The sequence below is a fragment of the Scatophagus argus genome, chromosome 4, assembly GCF_020382885.2.
Source record: "Scatophagus argus isolate fScaArg1 chromosome 4, fScaArg1.pri, whole genome shotgun sequence".
NCBI lineage: Eukaryota > Metazoa > Chordata > Actinopteri > Scatophagidae > Scatophagus > Scatophagus argus.
Genome location: NC_058496.1, coordinates 19,422,487 through 19,444,295, shown reverse-complemented (window position 1 = coordinate 19,444,295; position 21,809 = coordinate 19,422,487). Strand labels below are relative to the sequence as shown.

General features: G+C 39.8%; 1 protein-coding gene across 2 annotated transcripts; it reads right to left on the bottom strand.

Annotated features, from left to right (window-relative positions):
* Positions 1–206: 206 nt before the first annotated feature.
* zfr (zinc finger RNA binding protein) lies at positions 207–21,268 on the bottom strand. 2 transcript variants are annotated; one of them, XM_046386144.1, is made up of 20 exons: positions 21,110–21,268; positions 20,853–20,934; positions 17,557–17,836; positions 16,549–16,687; positions 15,711–15,929; positions 13,635–13,873; positions 13,131–13,334; positions 12,479–12,797; positions 11,251–11,444; positions 11,041–11,160; positions 10,458–10,603; positions 9,605–9,761; positions 9,114–9,316; positions 8,321–8,471; positions 7,152–7,293; positions 4,926–5,023; positions 3,961–4,056; positions 2,383–2,494; positions 1,746–1,843; positions 207–1,383 (listed from the first exon to the last, which is right to left on the bottom strand). In XM_046386144.1, the coding sequence occupies exons 1-20, from the start codon at positions 21,144–21,146 to the stop codon at positions 1,201–1,203; spliced, it is 3,219 nt and encodes a 1,072-aa protein (XP_046242100.1). In that variant the 5' UTR covers positions 21,147–21,268; the 3' UTR covers positions 207–1,200. The 2 variants fall into 2 exon arrangements, 1 of the variants encoding a protein (XP_046242100.1); XR_006843147.1 differs by lacking the exons at positions 207–1,383; positions 1,746–1,843; positions 4,926–5,023 and having other exon boundaries at positions 2,449–2,494.
* Between the last annotated feature and the right edge of the window lie 541 nt (positions 21,269–21,809).

Sequence of the window (21,809 nt, the reverse complement as noted above, 5' to 3'; positions counted from 1 at the left end):
AGGGGTCACCCAGGGCTTGTTGTTGGAGAAACACTGTACCCTCCAGGTTGGCAAAGTGTTCTCCATGCAGAAGTTAATGTTAAAACTATCTAAACTATCTTCACTTTGGGTTATACACAGAGTTATACTTGGTACTTCGTAGTAATTAAGTCCCTTTGACGTAACAATTTAGTACGAGACAAATCAAGATTCTCAACAGAAGATTCTACAGTCTGGAAATGTATTTATTCTGCTACTGGAAATATAAAGCAGAACGCAGAACATGGCAAGCATTCACAACAGAACATACACTGAAGAGAATTACATTACTGTCCGTCCCATTCCCAGTCATAACTTTTAGTTGTTTTATTTCTAGTATTAAACTTAATTTAGCACCCAACCAAGTTAAAAGGCAAGCAAACCAATAAAGCTCCTCTTCAACCAGGAAAACAAATATTAAATGCCAAAACATTATGCAACATGAACATGGCCATGTCTTCCAGAAACAAAAGGTTTTTCTTTTTAGCTATTTAAAGATTATACAAATACTTTCATATATGTGAAAGTGAAAGGACATAACACTGACATTTAGGGGTGACAACTTTACTATTAACGGAAATATCAACTATCAACAGTTAAAGTTCCTCTGAATCTTGCAATGTGCAATGCTTCATAGGTCTTTATTTTCAGTGTAGCCTAGCATTGAAACATAACAAGACCACAGCATCAAACGTCACTTGCATTAAAGCACAGTAAAAAGAAAAATTTCGACAAGTAAGTTGGCCAAATAAATGTTTCACAATAATAACACTGTGCACCTCTGAATGCAACTGTACAGGTGGATGAAACCATATATGTTTCTCATAATCTTGTGATCTTCCCCCACAACTTGTAACCAAACAAAAACACAGTTAAGAGGGGAGCTGCAGCAGGCGCTGAAGAAGCCACTGTCATCAACACTTCTATTCAAGAAGCACATTGGGTAAAAACTGCTTTGTCTAGTACAGAGAGGTGTGACCCTCAGTGTTATGAAGTCTACAACTAAAACGGTACACGTCTTGTTTGTGTATTAACAGTGTTAGGCTGCATTTATGCTGGTACATCTTAAAAATGGAGGGGGGGGGGACAAAAAGCAACTCTAGGCCTTACACAGGTGACAGCGCATACAACATGTCAGTACATTTTTGTATGTGGATTACTTTAAATTAGTAACAGAGTAGCTTAGAAACTGTCGTAATCTTTCTTGTCCTTCTTGCCTTCACCCTCAAAGCTGTCTGTCCCGTCACTGTTGTCACGACGACGTTTTCGGCTGTTTCGGATATTGAAGCGAGGGTTTATCTGCGGCAGAGGGTCCATACCCAAAACTTTATGGATCTGACGGAATGCCAGCAGCCTCAGAGCAAACTGTGCAGAAACAGAGAAAGAAAGTTTCAGCAGAGGGCATATCTCTTCATCTTTATGACTGGAAATCCAACTGAAGTAAGCTTTGCATAAGTTTCTTAGTGATGATCATGATTTAAGGTTTTACACCTTAAATCATGATGTGCTGCCTGACATGTCCTGCAGAATTATTAACAACAACAACAAAAAAAAGGTCCTGCTCTACTGTGTTGCTGAAAATTCTGTTCTTACATGCATGTTTGGATCCAGTGCATTCAAGCATCGTCATTACTCCAATTTAAACTCATCGTCGCCTGACACAGCTGTCCATTTAATTTCATATCTCAATCAGCTTGATAATCTATACAGAAATCAAGAGCTTGTACTTGGGCACTTGAGGTGATGTCCTCTCTCTGTTGCTCTCCCATAGGTGTCAGAGTATCCACAGGCTTCTTTTCACATGGATCTATCAATCCTGGCCCACCTGCTCCAAAGGGGTAAAACAGCATTAAGTGAGGCTTCATTTCAGCGTGTTTTCCGTGTCCTCAGGAGCAACACCAGTCTGAGACAATTGGTAAGTTTAAATAAAAAATATCTGCACTTAAAACTCTAGAATGAATCTCACATCATTTTTACCAACACAGAAGCATTACCTGACAATTTCATGAAGTTTGATTACATAGTTGGAAAAGTTAGCATGATATGTACTGTTCATGCAGTCTGTCACTGTGGACCTTGTACTTCAGTTTTTTTTCCAACTAACTCGTACAATCGCCAGAGAGATGGATTTGGACGGGATGTAAAATGGCTGATCTCTGTAGGACCTTCGGCTCTGCCTACTATTCATCAATGATTGCATTATACATATAAATATACTGCGTGTGTGTGTGAATGCAAAGAACTGCCCTTTCAGCTGTTATTAGTCTACAGATCACGAACAGCATTAATTCTGTCTAAAGAACAACAAGGCCAGTAAGTAGAACACTAATCAATACATAAAAAAATGAAGAAAAGGTATCTTACCAGGGAGTAAAATCCCAGATGAAATACATTCAAAAACACGTCTCAGTGCATCACCTGGGCTAAGGGGGGCAGAGGCGCTACTGATGGCCTTCTCAACTAGCAGCTCCATGGCCTTAACAGGGAAAACAAACATATAAACAACAACAACAACAACAAAAAAACAAAACAGTGATGCTTACAGCTTACATGCTTGACAAAAATACACAATCTCTGCTCACATCACGACAGTCAGTGTTTAAAGCTGGACTCCACTATAATTACAGTCAGAGAGTAGTGAACTCATGAATATTTTGGTGCAAAGACAGTGAAACATACAAGACATGTAGGCGCAGTATTGGAGAGTTATTGCTGCACTAATTATCAATAACCAGACTGAATGAATAAGGCTAATAAGACCAATGAGGATTTCAAAAAGACAGTTTTTTTGGTTTGAGACATTTTGTCTTTTGCAAGCCAGCTCAGCACACTCAGCACACCTGGAGGAGAATTACTGGTGCTGCCCTTTGAATCAAACAGAATCCCTAACCATATATTACAAGTATTAGTAAGTTAAGTATTGTACACACCGTCCCCATGACGTCACACGTCGCAAAATACGGCTAAGCTGTGGCTGATCAAGGACAGGCTTGTGGTCTGTCATGACTCTCAGTTGAGACTAACCAACTAATCTGACACAGCGATCATAAACAGAGAGAAATATTGTGTAGTCTGAGCCTGGCTTTACACTACTGACCCTTTTTGAATAAATAGTCACAGAAACAAAGGTGCGAAGAAACTCAAGATCAGGAGCCATCGACTGATACGTAAAGCACGTATCAGTCCAGGGCCAAACCAATTGTTAGTAATCAAGGAAACCAATGCATGAAATCTGGATAAACAAGAACATTTAAAAATAAACATTTGCAGTAAAGATATTACGTTGCACCCTACTGGACATTCCATCATTCCACCTTGAGTAGTTCCGATTTCTGATATGTAGCCAAATACTGTTCTCTTTACCTCACTACATTTATTTGATTTGAACTTTTGTGATGATCATGTTGCAGCGATTAGACAAAATAGTTTGTTTCTTCTTTTGCTTGCTTGCTCTCGAAGCATTAACGATTATGGAAAATTCTAATCAAGACTTAATGTTGATACGACTTCAGATCATAAGAAAGTACTACATCGAGCAGCTCAGAACTGAAAACTGGTAAAGACCCCCGGTAGCTGAAATACAGGTGTATTCCCTGATGTCTTAAAAAATGTTTCCATGCAAGTGCCTGTTGCAAAAAAAGGGCCAAAAAGAAGTTGCTCCTCAACTCCTGATGTTATCTGAATTTGACACAGGCTGTCTGACACAGACATGCATTACGGTAATGACTGAGTGCCGTGTGGGGAGAATGCAAGCGTAATGCATGTAATAGCATCAGAAAGCCCCGTTTCACAGCTTTCAGGGGCAGTTTGAATGATTAAAATTGCACGGAGTAGCGGGGAGTTACGGTAATTTGAAATACACATGCGCCGCAGTGTCACAGGTGATCCCCATGGTTTCCAAAGGGTTAAGTGTTTCGATACGTGTTCAGATAAGAGACTCACCCATCCTGGGAAGGGCGACCATGTAGGAACTCGCTGACAGAGGTCTCGCAGGATTCGGATGATGATCACACAGGACTGAAGTCCATTGGCTCTAGCCTTTTGATGCAATAAAGTTAGGTTTATGGCATGACCAAGAGTGACAAGAGATGGACCAAACAAGTGAATCAGTTCTGGCATAGAGGTCCAAACACTACTGTGCATAATGGAAGCTTGAGTATGGTTTGAGGTGTGTATGAGCCATTAAAGTTTGCAATCAGCTGCCATTCCCAGTAGTCTTGTGCCTCACAGTTAGTAAGGGGGGTTCAAAGTTTGCAAGATGCACAAGAAATGAGAACTTTTCTTGCCATCTTCTAAACCCTGACCCCAGGTTTATCCGGGTATCTCACAAACAGGTACTTAAAAGTACAAGAGTACACCTGAGAGGAGAGTATAGGGACTGAAAGATCAAAGGAAATCTGCTTTACTTTGCCTGTGCTTTTGCTCATGTGGCAGAATCACAGAAAACTACTCAGATATTCCTTTTTCTCTCAATCCCCATTCTACAAAAATATATAGAATAAAAACAATACAAACGCTGAACATGAAAGCACTTCTTGATGGCACAACCTTGTGCAAGTTATTGTGCAGCCTTATGGAATCACATGTAGCTATAATGCAGTACTTGAAAAATTGAAAACGTAATACAAGGATGCCAGGTCTTTGCTAGAGTACTTTTATTTTTCACGTGAGAGCCTCAAATTAACTTAGATTTATAATTAATACATGTGATGGACATGAACCAGATCCTTGTTGTAATAATTGGCATCCTTGAATATTTTTTTTTTTTTTTTTTTGCTTCAAATAGTAATAGTTTTCCTCATTGTTATAAAATGAAAACCAAATGTGTAAAACACAAATAAATGAATAAACAAATAAATAATGCATCTCATAAGGCTACAATAAGAAAGTAAAATGATGTTCCGAACCTGGAACCACTTAGCGTGGCGCAGAGCAGCCAGAGCGTCAAGGCATTTTTGCCTGTCCAAGACGTCCGCTGGGTCTTTCACCATACCCGAAGTTACATCTAAAAATGGATTTGAAGTGTCAAAATGGTGATGAGGAATGGGTGTTTGACCAGGTTAGCGAGGCTGGCAAAGAACAAACACATTGCCACACATACCAATGTTTCTTTTCCCCATAACGACCAACAGTTGGTTGTATATTTGGTTACTGATATTAAAAAAAACTGACTACACAAACCAACACACTGTCAACGTAAGTGGAAAGATAAAGATTGACTGTGTACAATATGTAAAGTCATTATATTCTGTTAAAAAGGGGTATGAATTGACTACCTCAACACTGAACACAAAAAGCCTGATGTGTTTGCTGAGCAACAATCAAGCTAAATTGCGTGGGTTTAGGTCACAATGTCTTGAAGCCAATACCATTTTATCAGGTAATTGTGTTGTAAAGCTTACCATTACCTTGGCATGTACCATGGGAATTTTGAATTTCAGCAGATTTTCTTACTCATGCATTTGAACAGAGGAGGGATTCCATGGCTATTTATTATTAGTATGTACTTGGAGCACAAAGAAAGACAGGGCAAATGACTAAGAGGGAGTCACCTGATAAAAAAGTGGCGTGGCAATAGTAGGTGTGGCAAAGTTTTTGGGAGGTGAGAAAACCTTGGTCAAAAATCCTTCCGAAGCTGTTGGGCCCTACTTAAACCTCTGATGGGAGACAATGTACTGGAAGTTTTCTTTTTGGTTAAGAAATAAAGAGCTCTTTGTGCTGGACTTAATACTAATATTACTACGAATATAAAAAGTAGGAAGCAATGGGTGCTGAAGAAGAGAAAAAAACATGAGAACTACCAGCAAACAAAAGGGGTTAGGATATCACTGCATGCATACCTAACATCAGTAGGTTGGAATAGGACCTTAACAATCAATGTATACCAAAGGCTGTACTCAGGTCCAACCAAAGATTTCTTGGTCACAACCTTCTTACCCAACAATACTCCCCTAAGAACAATTTGAAATAATCAGATTTTAAAACAATATTGTTCATGGTTTAGCTTGTTACTTCCATTGTCAATTATTTCAAAAGAGAGAATGGTCCATCTTCAAGTTATTTGTCCTCATCTTTCCACGGTCAGTGAAATCAAAACGATAGCATAACGAATATCGTCTCCTGCTGCGCCCAATTTTGAGTCTCGTGTGTAAAGGAACATGTCAATCAACTCAGGGGAGCACTTCAGAACAGGGGACCTCAGTAAGGTGAACTGTTCACCAGTACACAAAAGGAAGATTTGTTTCCTGTGCGGAAAATAACAGCCAACATCCTCTGCCAAATCCTGATTTATGAAAGGGTTGCAAACGTCATATGTTTTTGCTTGATTCATTCCAAATTGAAACTTGAGGAACAGAAGTGCCTCCTATTGTCTATTTGTCCATCTTCTGCAGGAATTTTCTTTTTTTGTCTCCTCATGGAGAAAAGGTACTATAAATGTATGTCTCCCATTGAATATAACTAACAATAAAATGGAAACAGGATCCCCTGGAACACAGGAAACAAAATAGAATCTCACCTGGGAATAACTAGACTTAACACAATGCAAACACTGATCATGCTTTGTTTAAAAGGATAAAGATAGCATTTGAGAGGTAGGAGTTACAGAGCAAAAGGCCTAAGAGCAATACTGCTGGCACTTTCACCTTTTTAAAATTTTACACCGTGAGTGATCTGTCCCTCATACATAGAAAGCAATTCATAATAATAAAAAAAATAATAATATTATGAAGCTGGGGGTTTCTATGGCTTAGAGTTTAGACCAATAAAAAGTATGAGATGACCTAAATCTAATGTTTCATTGCAATTTAAAAAAAAATCCATTCTATCAAAATGGTGGCATTAAAATTACATTCTTATAGGTAATAGACCGCACAAACAAAACCTGAAGGCGATCACAAGTGAAGTTAGTAAATATGATGAGCTTGCATTTTCTTGGTTGCCCTGACATTTCTGAAATCCAAATGAATTAGAAATGAAGAGAATTTAAAGCCAAACCAAACAGTGTTTGTGTAGTGCCAGCAGGACAGTGCTCTTCAGGGTGTCAACCAACATACTGAAACTGATTTCATAGAGAGATAGCAAAAAGACAAGTAAAGAGGTGCAATGGGAAAGGCTGTGATGGGTCTCCCAACCTCCATCCCGGCCATTTTCCTCTCTGATGACAGGTGAAGTCAGTGTGATTGTCACTTGCATCTTTGGCTCTGTACAGGACGTCAGGATGATGGCTGCTTCCTGGATGGATCCTTTGACTTCATATTTTTCTGGTGTTACAATCTGAAAGAAACAGCGTAGTTGCAAATATGCTAACATTATTTATAACTCTGTTGTACACACAACCAGCTGACAGTTGGTTCTCAAAGCAAGGGGACATACCTAGAGCATACCTAGTTGATATCATCAGTACTCATTGGCCACTTTTATGTCGTTGGTGTAATATGCGATTTTCCCAAATTAACCCCCCCAAGTCGAGCTGAAAGGTCAGTTAGGCTGAATTCTGTGGCCTCTTCTCAACTTTGACCACAGATCCAAATCTGAAGTATTATTTATTCTGCTTGCCTGCTTCAGACACATGCTATAAAATCTCTATTAAAACACTTGACCAGAGTGTTTGGTAGATCTAGCACTTTAAAGTGTGATCTTTTTTTGTTTTACCGACAAGAAGGGTTACATCTCTTGACAGCTGGTTTCAAGCTAGCTGGTTTAAAATAATAAGCATAGCTAAGCTATACAATTGCAGGAGTTTGGTTTTCCACAATAAATATGTCAGGTGAACCGATGTTAGAAAGGTCATGTCATTTGTTTTGATTCCATGTGAAAGTACCGCTTGTCCCTAGTGTAAGCATCTTAGTGGCAGTGATGGCATCTGCCGTGTAACGAGTTAGACAAGTAACTCCTGGAGTTAATGTTCAAATATATTACTTCCATGCTATATTATGTAATTATTTTATATATGACATGCATCCATAACTGACCTTGTGATCTTACTTTAGCTGCCAGCTTGGAACTAATTACTGGAATTTGCATTATGCATTTTAAGCTGTGTGATTAACTGTTAACCTGGGGGGTTCCTACCCTCTCGCCAAATGTCAGCCAGGATCAACTCCAGCCTTCACAAGACCCACTAAAGGATAAGGGGTTTTCTGCAATGGCCTGATTTCTAACAAGTCAGGTCAATATAAACACATACACAATTTCTTAGCTGGAACATTTACTACTAAACCAACAGCAACGAGAACAAACAGTCTATTAAAGTAGCCAGTGAAGAAATAAACTGTGGTGTGATATTTGTAAAAGATAGTACTGTTAGTTGTTTGGGGAGGTGCTCCACAATGCGGGTGAGGAGTCCCTTGGTGGGCTTCTCAGAGCAGAGTAAGACAAGGTTGACATTCTTGTCCCCACGAAGAAGCAAGCCTTTGGCGAGGACCCCGACCCTCATTACTCCCTTCAGGGCTCTAGACAGGGAAAATATGAAGGAGTAAAACAAGTGACAATTGAAAATGCCCTTATTCTAAAAAGTGAAATGCATACAAAATTTCACTGGCTGTCATTCACTGCTGCTGTTAGCTACATGTATCCACCTTACTGTGTTGTATAATCTAGCCTAGAAAATGCAAAGAGGAAGGCAGGCTAGTTAATTCTCTGAATGTGTTAAACAACTCCGTTAGTAGATACCTGTAGCCGTCTGACTGACTGTAACTGCATATGTAACAGGTACAAACACACTTACATATATGTTGTTTGGATTATTATTAAAAATTATTTTAAAAGTCATCTATGTGATCTTCATGTATACACTATACAACTTGTGAATTTTGTTAATTTTGGTAAGAATCAGCAGTTAATCTAATTCATATTCTGTGCCGAAAGGTTGGATTTTGATGTGCATTCACATCAATGCTGGGTGAAAGTGTAACCAACGGAGAGAAGTCTACACATAGCTGAACGTGTTTTTATGTTTTTGGAGGGGGTCGTCATTTCTGGTATTTAACTTTATGCAGAGATAGGTATGTGAAACTCTTGCAAAGGAAAACTAACCATTTTAACTGTACTGCATTCAGGCAATACAAAAGGTAAAAGCAGCTTGAATATCCCACCTGTCTTTAGTGGCTTCTTTTTTCTCTTTTTCTTCTTCTTTGGCCTTGTCCTGGTCTGTAATGATGTCAGAAACCAGTTTGAGGGCCCGTTCTGTGATCGACACAATCTTCTGGATAGACTGGAGCTCATCTTCTGATGGGTAGATGGCTGCATGTTTGGTCATTACATAGCGGTCATCTGAAGAATCAGGCCGACGCGGGGGCTGAAAGAAACAGTAAGACTGCGTTTAGCTAGATACCGATTTTCTTTGAAAAATGTCAAAACATAAACACACTAAAGAGTAAAGATAAAATGCACCTTTTTAAAACTAACTGTCTGACAACTGTGTGGGTTTAGAAGTTAACAAGCGAGTAAAGTAATAGCTTAGTATCACCAGCAGCCAACTATTATCAACTTCAAACTATTTTCTACAGTGAAATGTTTTACCAACTCATGGTTTCTGGCAATATATATTAAGCCACACTTTATAGGCATGAATAAAAAGCCCCACCACAGGGCCCTGAGGCTGCAGGCCAGGCATGCCAGGTCGGACCCCAAGTAGACCAGGAGGTCCCTGTGGATACCCTCCATCTGGTAGACGACGTCGCTCGTCCCAGTGGTGCTGCTCTTCCTCCATGCGTCTCCAGTACATGTCTTCTTCATAACGCCTGAAAATACAAACTGCAATCAATCTCAACACTAGCCTCAAAATGTACAAACTTTCAAAATAGTTAGATTGACAAATTAAAACGGAAAAAAAACAACATCAGTTGTTTCATCACAACTTCAGTGAGCACGGTAAACATCTTCTGTTGCTACTTGGCAGAGTTAGGGATGAGCATTCTTCCAAAAGATATTCTTTCATTTGGTAAGCACTGGGTCGATTGATGAAATCATATTTTCACAATGTACAATCACAATTTTGGCTTCCAACGACTATAAATAAAAGATACTGAAGATAAAATGATTATTGTGTCACATTCCTTTTTCCAATGGTGCTCTTGTTTTGTTGAAAATAAGTTCGATAATACCATGTTTCCAAAGTTACTGAGTGATAATGTTAAATAATGTTTTGATGATGGTGGTTGACAACTTTCCCAAATGTTCCACAGGTGCTCAGTTGGGTTAAGATCATATGGTTTACATGATTCTACATAGTGCCTTGTATGGGTCCCTCTGCATCTCTTTATATACCATAACTTCTCAGGTTCTGTCATAGTTTTTGTCCTTTTCACCAGTCTGTATGTAAATAGAGCTTAGATGCTAGTTTCAAATCTGGCAGTATTTTTCAACAGTCCAAGATGGTGTAGATACATCATTAGTTTAATACCATCTTTCCTCTGATAAGAAAACCGTAACCATACCGCATCTCCATTCTCCAGCGCTCCTCTTCCTCTCTTCTTCTCCAGTACTCCTCCTTCTGCATCTGCTTTCTCATCTTTTCTTCCTGAATCTTTCTGGCTCGGATGCTGGGCTTGACCTCCACCTGCAGATCTGGATTCACTTTTTTCTACAAAATCATAAAAACAAAAACTATATCACTGGTGTAATAGAGAATGTGAAGGAAAAGAAAAGTCCATTCAACTACACATGTCCATGTGAAATGCTAAAACATACAAAATCTTAGGCTAATAATAAATAAAAGCAAAAGTGATGGTCTAAGCATATGGCAGGCTCTATACTGCCAGAGTTTGACTGTGACTCCTACCTCAGAGTAGAACATTAGGCGTTGATTCTTGAAACTTTTTCTACTCACACTGAGCCAAAAATTCCCTTTTGATAATAAATAATTACTCAATTTTCCATCTTTTATAAAACCACTGAATAGGCCTTTACATCAAATGTGCATCAATAACTGCTTATCCTTATAGGCTCATGGGGGGCTGGAATGGCTTCCCAGTTGACATTGTCAACCACAGGGCTAACACATGCATGTCAGATACAAACCTTGTATTGCAGGCGATGCCTACGACCTTTGAGATGCATTTCCTTTGCGTTTGGATCATTGAAACTACATTCACACAGCTTGCAATGGAAGCGGATGACTTTGCCTTCATCGTTTCGGACCTGTAAAAGGAGTTCCGCATATTACACTCAAGATTCAAATGCAATTCTGCTCAGTAACTGCAGGGTGTCTTAAGATCCATCAAAACTTACTTCCTCAACATAGTCATGTCCGACAGGCTGGACATCACTCTGCAGTGCTGCCAGAGCTGATGTGGACAGAGAATCTGAAATTTCAGTCTTGGAGTCCTGAGCACCTGAAGAGGGTGTTGCAGGCTTAGAAGCCTCCACTTTGGCCTCCACCCTGGCCTCTTCTATCTTCACTGTGGTCTGCAATTTATTTCCACCTGCATTTGAGAAATTACATTGTTATTAAATTAACTTAACCGCCTTCTTGGTTATTGCAGTGGCTATAATGATTGACACAACAAACATAAAAATCTACTTGCTTGCAAATTAATTCAGCAATTTGCATTCAATACTGCAGTATTTTTAATTTTGATTAAATAGCTTTACAAAAGGATTTTTTTTCAGAACAGACCAGTAATTAGCCTAAAATGTCCTGATCATGGATAATTTAAAATGACTATGTTCTAGCTACATGTAAAGAAGAACAATGTACAACAGAACATTTACAGCAAACCATAAAAGTAGTATCTAACAGGGGCTGTGTATCAGAGGAATCAACCATTAATCACAACATGGGGGTTACAACTGAATATATTGTGAAATTGCAATAAAAAACCTAATAAAAAAAAAATTTGTAAAACCTAATTTTACAAATACTGTCCTAGTATAAACAATGCACCAATATATGCATAAAACATGGTGCAAAGAGTTTTTTTTTCTTTTTTATGGAATCAGAACAATCTGCATTTGCATTTATCACAGCCCCTGTAACATCCAACATCATAGCACTTCTGTCTCTGCAATCTGAAAAAAGGACCTGATGATTGCATGCATAACATGATTAGACAAGTGTCTTTCATTATATTGTTCAGAATAATTTTGGTGTATTTTTTCCAAATAAGTTAAAAAAAAAAAAATACTCTGTCTTGCTGAAGTAATGACATCATATGTTCTCGCACAGCAACATCAAGCATCGCTGAAAGACTAAGTAACACTGCTACCAGGAAGAGTACCAAAAAGAGAAGCGACGTGAATTGTGTCGAGATGGTTTGGTTACAAAACATCAGATATACACAACAAACTACAGTAATGTGCAAGAAGATTGTTGTATTGCCCTCTTTTTGTTGTTACGCTATTACCTCACTCTGTTGCTGTGAGCTCAGGAAAAAAAAAAATTGTATTTTGTCAAGAATATCTGAAATATCATGACATTATTTTAGGGGCATATTGCCCACCCCTAGTGTTTACTAACCCACAAAATTGATCTTGGGTGCGGTGACTTTCTTCCCAGCTGAGGCAGAATTGGCAGCAGAGAGGCTGTTGGTTAATGGATTCTTGACACCTGCCACACCACTGCTGACTATGTTGACAGGTTTCAGGTAGGGGGGACTGGAGCTAGTGGCAGGGGAGGAGGAGGCAGCCATACACAGAGAACTGGTGGTCGTGGAACTGCTCAGGGTAGCTGTGGTGATCTTGCTGGCAGCAGTTGTGGTGGAGGATGATGTCTGAGTGACCATACTGGGCTCAGTAGAGGGAATGGGCTTACCAAGTTTGGTATGAAGCTTCACAACCTAGAGAAAACAATTCCAAGAGGAGAAAGAGCATTTTCAGCAGGTCCAAGGAAATTTCATTTATTAATGACTTAAAATTGATTGATGGATTGGTATTGCAATTATGCCAGTCAATGCACCATTCCAATACCACATAATTTATAAGCCTTGAAATCAATTCAAGACTCTTAAAAACAGTAGCCTACACACCAAGCAGTGATTATCATAGTCCATTCAAGAAACGGAGCTGCACTTAAAGACTGTCTTGGCTAACTACCATGACAAAAGGTGAGTACCACATTTAGCCTCTCACCGAGATACAGCACACACGCCATGTTCTACTCATATGCATACCTTTTGGTGCTTGGCTCCACGGATATGGGCAGCATAGGCATCTGCGCCAGTGCAGGAAACGTCACAAAGTTCACAGCGGAGTTGGTTCTGAGCATTGCGGGCCAATACCCCTCCACCACTTCCACTGCTGCTGTTGCTCTGGGAAACCTTCAATGCAGCTTCCTTTTTCTTGTGCTTCTGGCCTTCTAGATGCTCCTTGTAAGTCTTACGCATTCAGTTTTTACAGGGAGAGAGAACTGTTAGTTTCGAGACACTAATGAATTAGTTACTGTATCATTTTTAGATATAAAAATATCAATCCATCTACACCGATTTCATCATCATTTCCAACCTAATCTACGGTAATCTGGAAATGTGTATACTGGAAATGACTAAAAAGATGAACACACAGCGAGCAAAGCCAGTGTGACAGGTTATTCCGTATTTATTTTTCGATCAACAAGAGACCATTACAATCAGCTTATGCTAACAAAATGGTGTCACTGTGGGATATAATTAACTCACCTGTGGGCCAGCACAGCTGATTTTACAGACATCACAATAGTGGATCTGGGGGGGTTTGGGCGGCTGCTTGGGCCGAAGCTGCTTATTCTGAAAAGGAGGTTTCTTGGTGAAAGTGTTGCCTGTCCATGCTGCTGTCGCTGCTACAGCAGCTACTGCCTGCTTTTGCTGCTGCTGTTGCTGCTGGTAGTAGCTGGAGGCAGCTGAGTAAACTGCTGCCTCATAGCCCGAGTATGAGGTTCCTGAAAAGGATAAACAAAGATTTACTTGTAACCAGGGTCCGAAATTAACCCCCAAGTAGACTTTCTTTCTGGCAAGAAAATGTTTCTATCAAGGCTATCCAATCACACTGGTGGACAAGTGTGTTCGCATGTTGGTGTCACAATCCTGTGCTCGTTTCTGGCTTGTGTCTGTTGGAGTTATGGTTAGTGTGGGCCTTCATGGTGCATTCAGGTATGCTTCCTAAACTCTTAAACCTACATTGTACTGAAAAAAAATGCATAGGTGCTGACTTCATGGTGCATTCAAGTCCACCTCAACCTCAGAATTCAGTACTACAATGACCACTAGGGTTGTTGTTTTTTTTTTGCATTTTTCTTGTTGAACTATCTACACCTGTCATTACATTATGGTTTTCACTACAGGATTTTCTATGATTAGATGCTTAAAAAAAACATTATAGCACCCCATTCATTTCTACACAGGCATATATTCAAAAGTAACAGTAACAGTATCAGCTTGGCTGGTGAGTAAAAAAGTTCATTTCTCCTCACTGCTCTGTCATTTCACAGCCTTATGAAAACATGGATTGAAAAGGTGAAGGTTAATGTGCCATGTTAACCATGTTTAGTATCTCAGTTTAGCATGCTTGCATGGTGACATTTAGCAAAATGCAAATTAATATTAATTCTTAATAATAATTTATCCTATGGGGAACGTGAATGGCTATACAAAATTTCACAGCAATCCACTGAATAGAGGCCAAACAACAAAAGAGCAGATGTAAACAAAGCTGACAGTTTGGCTAACTATGAAAGAATACAAACAAATACGTGCAAAACTAATGACAGTGCGAAATAGCAAATGTAGCATGCTAACACATTAAAATAAGATGGTGAAGAATGGTAACCATAATCGCTTAACATCAACATAGTATTTTCACTTTGAACATGCTGACATTAGCCAAGTGGTACTTTAAGCTAATTGATAAACACCAATCGCTTGCAGACTTTCATGGATGGTTTTTGTTTGATACAGTGTCCCTATCGGGAGGGTACATGCACCAGAAAGGACATCAAGGTGTATGGAGCCAAGCACGAAGTTTGCTAAAGTCATTAGGTTAAACACCTCCAAACTTTTGTAACTAAGCGTGAGCTGCACCTTTGATCTGAAGATATTAGCGTTCAAAGTAGACTGGCCAAACAGGCTCGTCTCGATGAACATTCCTTGGCAGAACACAAGAGACAACCCAGAAGCTCTGAATTACAACGGGAAATTTCAAATTGGAGGTAAGTGATAGTAATTACAGTACAAAACTGCAATATCTGGCAGAACATTGCCATTGTTAAAACAACTCGTTGACTTTTTCCTTATCTCAGAATATTTTGTTTGCCATTCCCGTGGTGCCTCAGAGAAGATTGCAACGAACATAAAACGTGTGAACATATATGCCTGTGTGCATGCTCAGAGCTCACAAGTCTTCTGTGGAGGCCAGTGTTAGTGTCCTGCACAAGTATAAAAAAAACTTTTTAAGTTTGTGCCTTGAGGATAAACTCCTTTGATAATCAATTTCAGTGTCTTGACTATACTTTATTTTCCACTAAATACATCTTACAGTGTTGTTTAATGCAGTTTTTTCTGTCTTTGTCAAGATAGAAGGGGAAAGCAGTTAATGCAGTAAGATAAAAAGAAAGAAAAAAAATACATTTAAAAAAAAGAAAAAGAAAAAAGTTTAGTTTTCCTGTTTCAATACCATTCATTTTCTGAAATACAGTGAAGGTGCATTGTCCGACTTAAGAACTGAAATGCGAAAATGATGAACAACAAACAGGCAGCAGTAAATTCAGCGTCAAAGCCTACCAGAGTAGGTGACAGCGTTTGTGCTGTAGGTTGGGCTTTGGGAGTAAGAAGGGACGACAGAAGCAGCAGCAGCCACGGGCTGGACAGTGGAGGTCACTGGGTAGATGGAGAAAGTAGATGATGCTGGACTGGGAGCAGCTGGCTTTATCACAGTCACTTGTCGAGTCTGCTGACTCTGGGTGTATGACGTTACCCCCTGGCTGTATCCCGGTTTAGGGGCTAGAAAACACAAAAGGAGAGATCTCTCAAAATCATGTACAGAAGCCTAGCCTAGCACAGCACAGCAAAAAGTGCTTGTACATAAAAGCAATTTTATATATTTTTTTTTTTAATCACAATTTTATTTAATTGATCAAAAACATAGCAGAGCTGTATAAATTTATTACTAGTGCAACAAGGAATATATTTCTGATGCTTCATAATAAAAGGTTTTCAGCTGTCAAAACCAAGGTGGCTTTTAAATCTGCTTCCATAAACTCAATGTGTTCATCATCATAGTTAGTGTGGACTGATTATTAAAAATAGTAATCTTAAGGCCCCGACTGGAATTGTCTGCAGTGTATATGCTGGCAACAATTAAACTAGTAAACCAGTTATTGTTTAACTTGCAAAACCAGAACAGCTAATTCTCCATTCCTCCCTGCATAATGGTGCAGGCCAGAGGTCTTTAAGAACATTATGTATTATTGACATTATACATCGTTTAACCATCTCTCGAGAAAGGTTAACAAGAAAGAAAGTGTGCAAAAGTGAGTGAACAGTGACAAGCAAGGTAACAATCTGGTTTTTGTAAGGCGAATAATGGAGTGAAAATTAATTGAGTGTGTATTTAGCATACCTGTCTGGTAGTAGGAATCTGCCACACTGGGTTGTGGTTGTGCAGCAGCGACAGCCGCTGTGGCAGTGGGCTGTTGGTAGTACTGCTTACTGTCATAAGGTACAGCAGGTGCTGTGGACCGCACATAGGAGTAGGAGTCCTGCAAATGAAAACAATAAAACAGAATTACAGGTTTAATCACCAGCTCCCCCGTTCATGTGTCAAAGTGCCTTTACAAAAGACAATGAACCCCAGACTACTCATTTGTGGATTGGTAAATGACAGGGCAATTGCAAAGCTCTCTGGATAAGGGCACTTAGTGAAACTCAGTCCAGTTACTATTTATGATCAGCAAAAAGCAGTACCCCCCCCCCCCAAAAAAAGGAAAAAAGTTACATTTAGTGGGACAAGGCTTACAAATCTTTTGCTGTGTAGTCTAATGTACATTACTGAATCAGGGTGCAATTCAAACTGGCTGCCAAGGGTCAATAAAAACAGATATTAATAAATGATTTTACAAATGAAATACATTGTACATACATTACACAGCCCTCCAGCAGTGCAAGCGTTGCATGTCTGTGCATTCATCATGCTGTATTACACACGATAAATTATTTATATGTATACAGCAATCAGACTGACTGCTTTATATCTTTCAAAAAAAGTTAGGTATATTATTTTTATTTATTTAAGTTCTGTTAGTGAAATCGGCCTGCATTTTGATTAGGACTTAAATGAAGGATATGGTGTGTAATTGTATGGGAGCTGTTGCTAGACATTTTGGGGAGGCTTGTAGCTTTAATTTGAATAGGACAGCTTAGAGATTGGTAGGAAGAGAGAGGGGGCAAATGACATGCAGCAAAGCACCACGGGTTGGAGTCAAACCAGGGCCACTGCTGGGGAGAGTCATTTTCTTTTCTTTTTTAAATAGCATTCAAACCACAGTGACAACCAAGAACGTGATTAACATGAAAAAAAAAAATGTCTGTCATCTGCGTAGCAGCCTTGAGTAGGACACTTGTGGTGTACCTGGTAATTCTGTGAGGTGACTGGCGGTGGTGGTGGAGGGACTTCAGGCTGGCGTTGAGGGTAGCCGTAGTCAGTGGCAGCATGAGTTGGCTGGTATCCTCCATAAGCTGCAGCAGTAGCAGCTGCCACGGCAACGGGTGCAGGTCTAGCCACAGCAACGGTGGCTGCAGTGGGAGCATAAGCCGCCGCCACAGTGTGCGCCGCCACGGGGGCTTGATGAACTGTGTAACTGGCCACTGTGGTTGGATGTGTATATGCTACCCCTGCAGCTGGCTGCTGACTAGCAGGACCACACAAATGAGAAATAAAAGGTTAGCTGGCCAATCATCGCTATTGCCAGTTTGTGTGTGTGTGTGTGTGTGTGTGTGTCTGAGACTGTACACCAAGTTGGGCATGTGTGATGGCTGGCTATCGCAGTAGTTTTAATTTATCGTTTATACATTTTTAGTGTCACATCACACATGTTGATAGCCTCACATGTACACTAGATAAAGATATCACACCACAAAGAAAAATGTTGTGAACTGATGTAGAATTTTAGTTTGAAACAAACATTTGATAAGATCTAGAGAAAAGGTGTGGCTGCTTTCATACATTAAAGCTGCTTGGGGAAAAAATGCTGCCCTCTCATTTATTTTAAAGAAGACATTTCATTAACAGTGTAAGGGTGACAATGCAATCTACAGCAGTAAAGTGACTACTGACACCCCAGAGTGACAGCGGGTTTTACTGCTGTGACATCCACCAACAAGTGTTAGAGTCACAACTGACAGAGAGATAAGTGAAGTAAATATTGAGATAAATTATCAGCTCAAGAAGAAAAAATGTGCTCTGTGTTCTTCTGCTCATGATGTGAAACTGATGTATGTGGCCAGAGCAGGTGTAAAGCAGAGAGTTAACATGTTGTCACCATTGTGGACATTTTTTTTTCTTTTTACAGTTAGCAGTAAGAGGTTGACCAGGTTCATATCACATTATCATATTTAGATTTAGCAGTTATTCTACTTAACTATTTATTTTCAGACACACTTTGGTTAGTTTTGGGCACAAAAACTTCTTGGTTAGGTTTACAAAAAAAATTACCGTAATGGATTGGGTTAAAACAGAGCCATAGAACAGAACACTGGGTTAAAATAAACCCTTTCATGAGTACTAGTCAATCATAGCACAGGAGGGTGGAACTGAGCAAAACCGTGTTTGAACATAAATAAATAAAGCTAAACCTACAATGACTTCTCACATCAGTTTGTACACTAGGCTTCTGATGGCAATATGTCATCATCTTGGTTTTTTGCCAGCCACAGCCACAAGCCACTGTATTTAGACAAAATAATGGAGCCAGTGTCCTGAACTAACTTTTTAACTTGCCAATCAAGTGGGCTGGTAGATGAAAAAAAAAAAAATCCACCGGCCAAGCACATTTTTCTTTTGCCACACAGAATGTATGCATATTGGGGATGACTACAGTATTTTAAATGATTACAATAAAATAATCACAGTGTTAACTGATCACAATATTGTGGAGTTTGCTGATAATGATGTGATCTGGCATCTAATTCTTAAAAAATGCTGTGATGAAGGAACAAGAATGTAATGACAGATGTGGTCTGTGTATTTCAACAAAGGAAAATAAAGGGAAAAAATAGAAACTACTCCTGTTTCTAACTACCCTGAGTTTATGAGGTGATTCTGAATGCACCACGAGGTCCCTGTCAACCGTGTGTGCACCTGTTTGCGACCAAAATGCAGCCGACAATTTTTATTATCGCACTATGTTGATAAAAATATTTACCCAACAGTGTGGCAGGCAGTCTTGTTACCTGAAACTTGAACCTGAGACACTGTGTTAGCAACCTGGCAACCACAAGGTAGCCACACACCAAAGCATACCCTGTCTTATTGTTTATGTTACTCTAAATGGGTCCACATAAAGATAAAATAAAGATCACTTGAAACTAGCAATTGAGATCATAAGCTCATTAGGAAACTGTTTACTGAGGTAATAAATTAAGTGAGAAGTAGGTTCATTTTCTCATAAGCTAACAAGCAGTCAGACTTCTGTTTGTAACTAGCTGTCCCTTGATGTCCATTAGAAAGAATGCTGATTTAAGACACTAATGCACTGGTTTCACATTTCAAGCCCTTAAGTTCTGTCCATTATTTAACACTGTTTATGGGCTCCTTTCACTTCTCTTTATTGTGCCTCCTCATCTCCTCTCTCTTCCTGCCTGTGAAACAGAAATCGATCTCAGTGCCCCATCTTATAGGATGTCTCAGTTCTTAAAATGCATCTCGAGGAGAGAGCAGAGGGGAGACAGGAGGCTTGATGGAGCTATAAGGATGCACAGACATATCCTTTACGGATATCTGTTCCACCTGTGACCTATAAAAGAGGTGTGACACACAGCTACAAAACAAGATTGGGGCAGGACTATGCCAATGTTCTTTTATATTTATTAGTTGCTTTGGTTATTTAAGATGTGCAATCAGATTTTAATTTTCATAATATTTATGTCAAATTATGACAAATTGCGAATTAAAAGTGTATAAGTTACCGTGAAGACAGTTATGTTCATCTGACAGCGATCATAAAACACCAAAACAAAAACAATGGGCTGATGATACAGCTGTGCCACAAGTTATTTATTTGGCTCTGAAGCACGGCTGTCTCATTTCATTAAATGCCTCTTGCCTCTCCTCGAGTCTCTTCCTTCTCACCTCCGTTTGCATCTCAGGTGCAACGGACTAAGATACGACGAGAGGGGGTAAGGAATGGAGCATGCACAAAGCAAGAAATGAGTGGCTGCCACTTATTTCTATAGCTACAGAACACCTGCTGCAGGCTGGCACTACGAGGATTTTGGTCCTGTTGCATTCCAGGTCGCGGAGTCGTAACTGAATGGGGGAACTACGACTGCTTCCCCGAGTACTATATTCCACCATGATAATAATACGGACAGCGATGCAGTAGTTTGGCATTTGACCACCCTTAACGTCATGGATATAACAATAATATCACTAACACTGGGTTTCTCTAATGATACAGTAGCTCAGCAAAGGACATCGGCGCATTCCCCTGCGTTTTTCACGCAGTGCAATTTTCAGTCTGAACTCACTGTCCAACTGCGGCAGCAGAGGGATAACCGCCCCCTCCCCCAGCTTGAACAATGGCAACAGTGGGAGCCATTACAGCCTGTACATACCTGTGCAACATATATACTCAGCAAACCTTTGTCCTAGATAAACATCATGCAGCATGCTGCAACCCAAGAGCCACTTATCTGGGGTACCCTTACCTATACTGCGCAGCAGCGCCAGGGGTAAATCCAAAGTAATTGCCGGTAGCCATTTTGGCATCTTCACCAAGCCGGCTGGGCACTGCGGAGAACAGACATACAGAATAATGCTAAGCTAACTGTTAGCAGCAGGCTCAGATGAGCGCTCCAAGGACTGTCCATTAACTTCACTATCTTATACTGCTTAAAGCTTATAATGTTACTCGCGTTTTAATGACTAACTGTAAAACAATTTTCACATTTTTAACAATACTCACCATAGGTGAAGGAGACCACTGGACATATGGGAATCATTGGTTTCGTGTATTCTACCAACACCCGTATTGTAGAGCAGCCTATTTATATTACATGTCGCACCCGGAAAAGCCGTCCTGGCGCATGCGCGGAGAAAACGGACGATGTGGTTGTTTTCTGTCCACTAACTCGATGGGAGCCACAATAACTGTAGGGGGAGTATACGAGAAAACGGCATATTTAAATAGAAAAAAAATCATGGGCCTGTCTATGTAAAATCAGTGTGCGCGTGTTGAACTTTCATGGGGATAAAAAATCAGTTAAATTCTGTCCAAACATTCACATTAATTTTAATGATAATAATAATGTTCAAATGATAGCACGCTCATTTTAGTCAATGTATTTTTAAGCACTATGGAATGCCGGTAATGTGAAATTTCTGGTGCCCTGAAGGTGCCATCCACTTGTTTTTGTACGTCAGTTGAGGTTACGGTTGTGGCAACCACTCCCCAACTGACAGCTTAGTTGGCTTAGTTTTTAATAATGCAGAGGACCTCACCCTCATCTTCAGGACTGGCTCCACCTGCCCAGGTCTGAGGCAGAAACCCCAGATAACCCCAGTGTTTTGTCGTCAACACTGTGCCTGCTCATGGGGGAATGTTGGGTCTCTCTGTATTAATATATATATATATATATATATATATATATATATATATATATATA

Excerpts from the sequence above, each read along its gene's own strand:
- zfr (XM_046386144.1), bottom strand. The coding sequence starts at position 21,146 with ATGATTCCCATATGTCCAGTGGTCTCCTTCACCTATG. Across the intron at positions 12,798-13,130 it reads GTGGAGCCAAGCACCAAAAG|GTTGTGAAGCTTCATACCAA; the intron begins GTATGCATATGA and ends TGTTTTCTCTAG. Across the intron at positions 1,844-2,382 it reads ATCTGGGATTTTACTCCCTG|GTGGGCCAGGATTGATAGAT; the intron begins GTAAGATACCTT and ends CCTTTGGAGCAG.